This window comes from Anoplophora glabripennis, unplaced genomic scaffold (genome assembly GCF_000390285.2).
Source record: "Anoplophora glabripennis isolate ALB-LARVAE unplaced genomic scaffold, Agla_2.0 scaffold2680, whole genome shotgun sequence".
Taxonomy (NCBI): Eukaryota; Metazoa; Arthropoda; class Insecta; order Coleoptera; family Cerambycidae; genus Anoplophora; species Anoplophora glabripennis.
The window spans coordinates 1703-11597 of NW_019418781.1; the positions used below are offsets into that span (position 1 = coordinate 1703).

The window sequence follows — 9895 nt, forward strand, 5'->3', positions numbered from 1 at the left end:
GAAATGATATCTACCCTTTCCGCAATGGAATAAACCATAGTGTTTAATTTTCAAAAACACAATTAAATAAACTACCAACCAACGCTTCCAAATAATACTAGAAAATAATTTGGAATCCACTAATTTTACGTTCATTGTGTATGTATAGCATTCATTTCTGTTTTTTACAATTGTGTTTTTTTACGAAAGTGATAACAAATCGCCAAAAACCAATGTAACGCAAGAAATACCAAATTTATACCATTGACGTACTTAACTCGAATGACTGACATTTTTACCGTTACTAATTGTTTGTACATAAGTTTCAACTTTAAAATGAAAATTCTTAATAAGTATTGTGCGGAATTATAAAATTTAAAGTCTGTTGTAAGAGCTTTCAAAAGAAATATTATTCAACCCCCAATGCCATTTAAATATTTTGGGGTGATGCTTACCTTTGCTTGGGGGTGAAAGTGGCGGAGTCAAAAATACCAGCAAAGAATGTCCCCCTTTAATCTAAAATCGATGGGTCTGAGCGTTTTTCTGCAACCTTGACGCAGTTCCTGAAAACGGCTCTGTTTCGTTTTCATTTGACCACCCTGTATAATAGATGGGAAATAATAATTTTACTTGTACTTATTAAATTTTTTGCTGGATAGGTAGACAACATATCAGCTTCCTGTATTTTTAGAATTATCAAAAATTTAATGGTAGTTAACCAGCGATTCATTGCCTTGTATATTTGGTTGTCTACCAAATTGACAAGTAATGCAGTTTCCTAATTTATCTTTGATCTTTAGACATCTGTTAAAATGTCGGAAAGGGGTGAAAAAAAGCAACCGGAAAATATTAACGAGATAGATGGAAATAACGAAGGTGCACCGACAACAAAAAGGTACGAAAATTAAATAATTACAGCACTAAATAACTTGTCTTATAAATACCTAATAAATCCTACGAACAACTCGTTTTTTAAAATGGCTTCGGTTTCTTCACAAATTATGACAAAATCGATACTATACATTGTATTTAACTGCCGCAGTCTTATTTATAATAATGCTGCGTTTATTTTTACCACAAACAAGCAACGAGGATAACCTAGAAATGCCTAGTCATATTTCAAACCTAACCTCATTTCCAGTTCGAAGAAACGGAACAAACACAAAAAGAAACACCATGAGAATAAGGAAGAGAATAACACTGAAGTCACTCAAGACGAAAGCAATCTCTTGTCGAATCTATCCACACCTATTAGTACAATATCTATCAAAGACTTGAAGGCCGCGATGGAGGTCTTTTCTCTGTCGCAGAAGCCAGCTAAAACCCCAGAGGAGGCCCTAAAGAAGTCCTACCAGTTCTGGAACACACAACCTGTGCCTCGAATGGGTAAGTCATACTTTACTTGAAACGTGCACTCGTTCAATACCGTTTTGTAGATGAAAAGATAACGGTGAACGAAGCCATCGAACCGGATAAAGAAATCTCGGAAATTAGAGCGGAACCTTACAGTTTACCTGACGGTTTCGTGTGGGATACCCTTAACTTAGACGAACCTCTAGTCCTTAAAGAGTTGTACACTCTTCTTAATGAGAATTATGTTGAAGATGACGACTGTATGTTTAGATTCGATTACCAGCCAGAGTTCTTGAAATGGTAAGTTCGTATGGAACACCAAAGAGTCAGGGTGCAATGTGTGGTATTTCAGGGCCCTCCAGCCTCCTGGTTGGAAGAAGGAGTGGCACTGCGGAGTAAGAGTAGTGAAGAGCAGAAGGTTAGTGGGATTTATATCTGCCATACCAGCAACCCTTAATATTTATAAAAAGTGAGTATATGACATCATATCATGGCATAGGTACTAGTATTTTTGGTGCTTACAACAATTTTCGTTATTTTTAGGAAACAACGTATGGTAGAGATAAACTTTCTGTGTGTCCATAAGAAGTTGCGCTCGAAACGGGTAGCACCGGTCCTCATCCGAGAGATAACGCGACGGGTGCACCTCAACGGCCTATTTCAAGCCGTCTATACGGCGGGTATAGTGTTGCCAAAGCCCGTCAGTACGTGCACGTACTGGCACAGGTCTTTGAACCCCAAGAAGCTGATAGAAGTGAAGTTCTCCCACCTGTCCCGTAATATGACCATGCAGAGGACTCTGAAGTTGTACAAGTTACCCGACAAACCAAAAACGCCCGGGTTTAGGAAAATGACTGTCGCCGATATCCCGTTGGCCCACAAGCTGCTAGTAGAGGTGAGTAACTTGGAAGAATTACTTATAAATGTTTAACGGAATGTTTTTTATAGGCGTTTTTTTGTTTAAATTGCAAATTTATCCGTAACAATTCTTTTACTATAAAAAACATCGTTTGTGCGTAGAAATTTAACATTTATTATTAAACAAATACATTCAGTGTTTTTGTTAATAGATTTTAATGAATATACTATAAAATCGTTTATGTCGATGGGTATTACTCTAAATTGGAATTGAAATAATGTTTCTGTTCATAACTTCTGAAAAATGCACAGAATGAAAGCTAAAAGTGGGTCGTATCTAACGTGATACTAATGGACTTTGTAACTTTAAAACCGTGCGCATCAGAATGTTCCTAAAAATGACCCTTGAATTTGACCAACTTTTGAGTTTTATGTTTTGTGACGTACCATTCGACTAATTGAATTTTCGACAAGTGTTTCATGTGTCACTATCGTAACTTACCTTTTTCCGGTTTTGGTCCGTTTTAATTTCTGGCGCCAATTCTTTATTTGTGTGGGAAAGATACCACAGGGTTTTATTCGGAAAAGAAAAATGGTTGGATAGTTACAATGAAGAAGGTATTAATTCAGTGGTCCGTTAATTACTGATCTAAGTGAATAAAAGACTACAAGTGTTAATAAAACTATATTTATTAAATCTCTAAGATATATTCAAATCTTTACAGTCTAAACTATATACTGTGCTATATGTACCTATTTACAAAGTTAGATGCAATAGCTGGGCAAGCGATGCGGTTTTAAAGCAAGTTGATAAGAAAACAACTAAAAAGCAATGAAAAAAGCTTGAGCGGTAGAAATATGGTAAAATATATCAACAATATTACAATATTTACATGCTATTTCTGTGAAAGAATGGATTTTTAACTTTAAAGAATAACAGACCTAGAATTGAAATAAAACTGTTTATAAAATTCTTGAAATTTCCGAAAAGTAGCTCTAACTGCATTTGAATTTAAACCAAATTTTAGTGGACACTCTAAAACTTAAAGAGTACTCTTTTAGAGACAATCTGAGGCCTTGTTCATCAAAATTACATTGAACCTATGAAGCGTTACATAATTTATAACTGGAAAAATTTCACCCGAGTAAAATAAAAAGATAGCATGCTTTGTAGAATTGCTCATATTTCTTTGTACATTTCGTGCACAGTTAAACTCTAAAAATAAAATATTAACTTCAATAAGGGCAACAAATTGCTTATAGTTTCTTACAGATTTCAGGCAGATTTAGGCTAATTCACCTATATCCAAAATCGCTTTGTTTGGCCGCTAGATGGCCTCAAAGTTCGTGAATTTTTTTTGAATTTTGTAAATAACTCGANTTGATGTATGGTGTTAATATCCGTTCATAACTTTTTCCTCTTTCGGGCAATAATGGCAGCTATTTTTTATTTGATAGGTACTACTATTTGGAAGTTTTTGGGCCTTTTGTAGAATTTTGATTAAATGAGCGGTTTGGGTACAAAAAAATATTTTTTAAATGTCTACATTATCTGACAACCCATATTACAATTCTCAACAAAGCGCTAGTAAGCTTCGAGTTTGTAGGTCTAAGTTGGCTGTAATTTCAGTTTGATCTTGTTTGGGATAACATTATTATTGGCTCTGTTATTATTGCCAATAGACTGAATGGGCAATTTTATTTAGAATTTATGCAAAACCCGAGTTATTGGAAGATGCGCCGTTATTACTCAGAGCTAAAGTGTGGTTTATGCATGACGGCACTCCTCTACATTTCACTGTAAATGTCCGGCAGTATCTGAACCAAAGATTCCCTCGTCGATGGATCAGTAGAGGGGATAATTTCCTGTTAACAGGCCTGTACGTTCACCAGATTATCTTTGAGGCACTCTGAAAACAACAGTGCATGATTCCAAATCTAACACTGAACTGAGTTGTGGAGGCATATTCAAAATCTTTTAAAAAATGGTCCTTAAGATGTCCTTTGTTGCAGAAACAACGGTGGTCATTTTAAACAGTTTTTATAATAAGTTGTACTAAATTTAATAATTTCAAATTAATTTTATCTTATATTGTTTTTTTACGAATTATTTCAATAAAATTAGACACGTTATAAATAACTCTAATTCGTCGTATGTATTTATCTATATCGAAAAATGAAGTAACATGGTATATTTTATCGTAGTAAACACTCATTAAGAATTGGCAGGGACAATGATTTAAAGACCAAACTGAAATTACAGTCAACCTGCAAAATCAATGACTACTAGCACTTTGTTAAGTATTGTAATATGAGTGGCAAGATAATGTAGACATTGTAGTGGTTTTCAAAATGTGCCACGAAAGTGTGCGGAGGTTCTGAGGGAGAGAGGAAGTATGCGAAAGGGGGGACAATCCAGAGCCCGGCAGATCGTCGAGAATTGTTGAAAGTGGTGGACGGTTGTTTTATCAGTTTGAAGTGTTGTCCTAAATAATCTCACATAAACAAATTTGTGTATCTATGCATGTAAAGCATATTGTTAAATATGTACAGGGTGTCCCGAAATTCATGCAACAAAATTTGGTCATAGATTCTTACGATAAATTTAGGGGACCCGTATTTTTTCTTTTTGCCAACTGTCCCCCTCTTTCGGAGTTACAGCCCCCTGAAATCTGCCCCTAAGAAGTCTTTTTTATATCTCAAAACCATGTACGAGAATCACTAAATTTGGTACACAGGGGTTTTATAATATGTGGAATTTCACAGTGCTACGCTTTTTGGTGAGAAACCCCCTTAAGACACTTTTTTGTGGGCCCCCTTGTCTTTGGAACTAGAAAAATTTGCTCGAAAATTTGATTTTTTTTTAAAATTATTAGTTAGAAAGCCTTTGAATTTAAAAACTTTTTTGTCTCTTGATATTTATTTCATAAAACGCAATATTTTTGAGGAAAATGGCGAATCTCAATATGCATTCGATCACATTTTGACATTTTTCTCGAAAACATTGCGTTTTATGAAAAAAATATTAAGAGACAAGAAATTTCTAAATTTAATGGTTTTCTAGTGGACTGATAATGTGTACCAAATTTAAATATACGACCAAATTTTTTTTGGCTCCAAAGACAAAGGGGCCCACGAAAAATTGTCTTAAGGGGGTTCCCCGCCAAAAAACGTAGCACCATCAGATTTCACAGGTCATAAAACCCCTGTGTACCAAATTTAGTGATTCTCGTACAACAGGGTTCTGANGCCCTCTCTTTCGGAGTTACAGCCCCCTGAAATCTGCCCCTAAGAAGTCTTTTTTATATCTCAAAACCATGTACGAGAATCAGTAAATTTGGTACACAGGGGTTTTATAATATGTGGAATTTCACAGTGCTACGCTTTTTGGCGAGAAACCCCCTTAAGACACTTTTTGTGGGCCCCCTTGTCTTTGGAACTAGAAAAATTTGCTCGAAAATTTGATTTTTTTTTAAAATTATTAGTTACAAAGCCTTTGAATTTAAAAACTTTTTTGTCTCTTGATATTTGTTTCATAAAACGCAATATTTTTGAGGAAAATGGCGAATCTCAATATGCATTCGATCACATTTTGACATTTTTCTCGAAAACATTGCGTTTTACGAAAAACAGATTAAGAGACAAGAAATTTCTAAATTTAATGGCTTTCTAGTGGACTGATAATGTGTACCAAATTTAAATATACGACCAAATTTTTTTTGGCTCCAAAGACAAAGGGGCCCACGAAAAATTGTCTTAAGGGGGTTCCCCGCCAAAAAACGTAGCACCATCAGATTTCACAGGTCATAAAACCCCTGTGTACCAAATTTAGTGATTCTCGTACAACAGGGTTCTGAGATATAAAAAAAAGATTATTCTTAGGGGCGGACTTCAGGGGGCTGTAACTCCGAAAGAGGTGGCCTCTTGGCAAAAATAAAAAATACAGGTCCCCTAAATTTGTCTTAAGAATCTGTGACCAAATTTTGTTGCATGAATTTCGGGACACCCTGTATATTAGTTACGGAAAATCGTCTTTCCTGAACCCATACAAACCCAGTACAACATTCAAAAACTATTTTTTTGTACCCAAACCGCTCATTTAATCAAAATTCTATAAGAGGCCCAAAAACTTCCAAATGGTATCACCTATCAAATAAAATATAATTGTCATTATTGTCCGAAAGAAGAAAAAGTTATGAACGGATATTATGACCATACATCAATTTTGTGGTAGTTATGAGTTTTAAAAGACACTCATTAAAATTGAAGATTGAAAGCAAAAGTCTACACCCCAGAAATAATCAAAATCGATTAATACATAATCGAGTTATTTACAGAATTCAATTTCAAATGAAGCGATTTCGGACATAGGTGAATTAGCCTAAATATGCCTATTTTGAGTCCACGAATCTGTGGTCTTTCGTTGCACACGTTATTCTGGGACACTCTGTCTATATATATCAAATACTCAGTTTTTACGTGACAAAAAATGAAATTTAAACTAACCCATCTTTGCTATTTGAATATTATAGAGACCGAAGATTTACAAGTTATTGGAAACTAGCACTGTTTAACTTAGGAATTGTTGGTATTTATATTGCCAGAAGGTGATTTTATTTTTCAAAAGATAATTGAAAGTGTCCGTTTTGTTCTGCAATTTTAACATAAATTTCAAGTCACATCATATAAAAAATAAGAAAGACAAATGCAATCTTCACCTAAGTTTAGTCTTTGTGTATGTATATATTTCATTGTGATCAAATAAAGCGCCACTTGTTCTGTTGCGAAAGAAAATAAATTGAAAATGTCTATATCGGCCCACTTTTTCGTTCTTTTTATGTGCTTGAAAATAGTCTCATAACACAAAGTTATCGTTATTTGCCTTTGTAGAAATCACTTTTCTGAGAATTACACCCTTGAATTAAATAGATTTAAAATTTATTCTTTCATTAGATCGCGACGTAAAACACTTTGTGGTTGAGACATAACCTACAAAATGTGTCACATTTTAAATGTCACTGCGTACTGGCAAAAACGTATTATGGTTGGTTTATAAAAAAGTATTAGTCCTAACTTAGCCGTAACTTAACCTTAATCTTAGTCCTAAAAAGTTAAATGTACAGAATGTAATGTATCGGTTTATAAAAATCTTAACTTTGCCTTAGTTCTACAGGGTGATTCAGTCATAATGTCATTAATTTTAATTTTTGTTTACTTACATACGTTTAACAGTAAATGTGAACCACACATTATGATGTGAACTTGGNTTTTATTTACTTACATACGTTTAACAGTAAATGTGAACCACACATTATGATGTGAACTTGGCAACGCTGTTCGCTTTAGCCGACAACTGTTCGTGACATTACGTTACTAAATTTTCCGAGCATCCAGGCATCTGCCAGGGCCGCCCTCGTAGCGGGAGTTATGGGTTGATTTCCTTCATTTTTAAAAGTCGAGTAAACATTTTTTTTTCCGATTTTCTGTCTTTATTGAGCCTTCCGAATACGTGGTTAAAATTAATGACATTATGACTGAATCACCCTGTATACACTACATTTTGTAGATTTAAATTTTTAGGACTAAGATTAAGGTTAAGTTACGGCTAAGTTAGGACTAATACTTTTTTATAAACCAACCATTAATCTTTAGGTGCTATGAAAGCATGACTTATTTTCGTACGAGGCAAAATAAACTTTTTTTAACCGATATTGTGTTTACAGTAGTTTTTCCCACCATATCATGAGTTAAAAAAGTTAATTTCATCTAGTACGAACACGTCGCGTTTTCATAGCATCTAAAGATTAGTAGGTCACTCTACCAGTAGATACAATGCAAGTGGCTTTGCTTTGTACCAGTAGGCACTGAGTAGCAATGACATTTAAGATACGATATAGTTTACAGGTTATATCTCACCAAACCTAAAACATGTCGGTAGATAGCTAAACTATTTGTTAATCCTTTTACAGTACCTATCTCGGTTCGACTTGGCGCCGCTCTTCAGCGAAGAAGACTTTGTCCACTGGTTCATGCCGCGGACGAACATCATCGACAGTTTCGTCGTGGAAAACGAGGGCCAGATCACGGACTTCGTCAGCTACTACACCCTGCCGTCTACGGTGATGCACCACCCGGTGCACAAAAACCTCAAGGCGGCTTACTCGTTCTACAACGTATCGCAGGCCACCCCGTGGTGCACCCTGATGACGGACGCGCTGATCTCGGCCAAGCAACTGAACTTCGACGTCTTCAACGCTCTCGACCTGATGGACAACGGGGAGTTCTTGGAGCAGTTGAAGTTTGGTATAGGCGACGGGAAGTTGCAGTACTATTTGTACAACTGGAAGTGTCCCAGCATGCTGCCGAATAATATCGGGTTGGTGTTGCAGTAGCCTGCGACGAGAGGTGGGGAACGTTTGTTATATAAGAGTAATTAATGTTTTTTAAATTCAGAACACCAAGGGTATGTCGTCTGGTATGATGGGTGGGGCGGGGGCAAGGTGTCGACTCGGTTTTTGTAGGTCCCGCGTTTTGCTGGGAAAGGTCAAAACGGACGAAAATGCGTCTGGTTTTTTTAATTTTGATTTTACGAAAATTAACCAATCAAATTATAGTTTATTTCCGATATTGATACAGTACAATTGAGAATTGTCAGAAACTGATAATTTAATAACTGTGAAATATTTTTGATGATTTCTGTGATATAAATTGTGTTTTCTAAAAAACGGTTTAGATTTCCTGAAATATAATTGAATTTTTTGAAATCAAGTTGCCCAATACTGAAAATTAATTACAGGGTGAATACTAGTCTAGAAACCTTTTTCCTTCACTTCATCTTTAATCAAAATTTCGTCAAAATGGACAGTGACCTACTTGTTTTTATTTTAGATTTAACGACTTTAAAATTCGGGGGAAGTAACCGAGTCATTTTCCGTTTCATCATCCCCACGCTCCGATAACCCACGGCAGCGAGGTTTCGAGTAAATTCGTATATGTTGTAACACCAAATTTAGCTACTCTGTATATCAAATAATTATATTTTTAGGTATAACGTTACCTAACATTTATTCCAAGGTACTTGTCGGCGACGGGCGGATCTCTCCGGTAGGTATTATAATTTTCGCGGCTGTATAGAAAAAGGTTATTTAACATTTTTTAAGTGGCGGATCTCGCTCGACGTCGACGAAGTTAGCTTACGGTTATATTTTAATCCTCAATATTTATCCAAAAAAGTGTGACATGCCTTTTAGTATCAATTATATTTTGATAGTTCATTGTCTAAGGTAATGAGTCGGCGGACGGGGACGTTGGCTGACGTGTATGATTTTGTATTATCTTTTTGTTATCAATAAAAATTTAGATGTTGAGTGCGTTTAATTTTCATCTTCGTTCTCCTTTCCAATAAATACGATGGCTCTGTGATGATGTTATAAATTCCATGAAATTTATGGAAATGAAACATTTCAATGAAATTTTTTAAATTTTCCGTTAAATTTCGGAAATATTTGAAAAGTGAGAAATTTTAAAATTCTCAAAGAACTTCTACTGTTTTACTTTAAATTATGAAATGACTACTGTTGTTGGGTATCTGTTTGATTTGGACTTCGTAGAATTTTTGATTTCCGAAATTCGAACCTGGAACGGCTACTTCTTTACATCGCTGTCAGCAATGTCGACTGCTGCAATGAGGTGATTATGACCTGCT

At 35.3% G+C, this 9895-nt stretch overlaps 1 protein-coding gene across 1 annotated transcript; it reads left to right on the forward strand.

Moving 5' to 3' along the window:
* The first annotated feature begins 773 nt into the window (after nt 1–773).
* On the forward strand, nt 774–9555 carry LOC111692689 (glycylpeptide N-tetradecanoyltransferase 1-like). The gene is made up of 6 exons (XM_023456784.1): nt 774–874; nt 1121–1365; nt 1416–1632; nt 1685–1801; nt 1876–2227; nt 8160–9555. The coding sequence occupies exons 1-6, from the start codon at nt 792–794 to the stop codon at nt 8580–8582; spliced, it is 1437 nt and encodes a 478-aa protein (XP_023312552.1). The 5' UTR covers nt 774–791; the 3' UTR covers nt 8583–9555.
* Nucleotides 9556–9895: the final 340 nt, after the last annotated feature.

Coding starts and splice junctions, on each gene's coding strand:
- LOC111692689 (XM_023456784.1), top strand. CDS start 792: ATGTCGGAAAGGGGTGAAAAAAAGCAACCGGAAAATATTAACGAGATA. Junction 1,802..1,875: donor ACCCTTAATATTTATAAAAA/GTGAGTATATGA, acceptor CGTTATTTTTAG/GAAACAACGTATGGTAGAGA. Junction 2,228..8,159: donor CCCACAAGCTGCTAGTAGAG/GTGAGTAACTTG, acceptor ATCCTTTTACAG/TACCTATCTCGGTTCGACTT.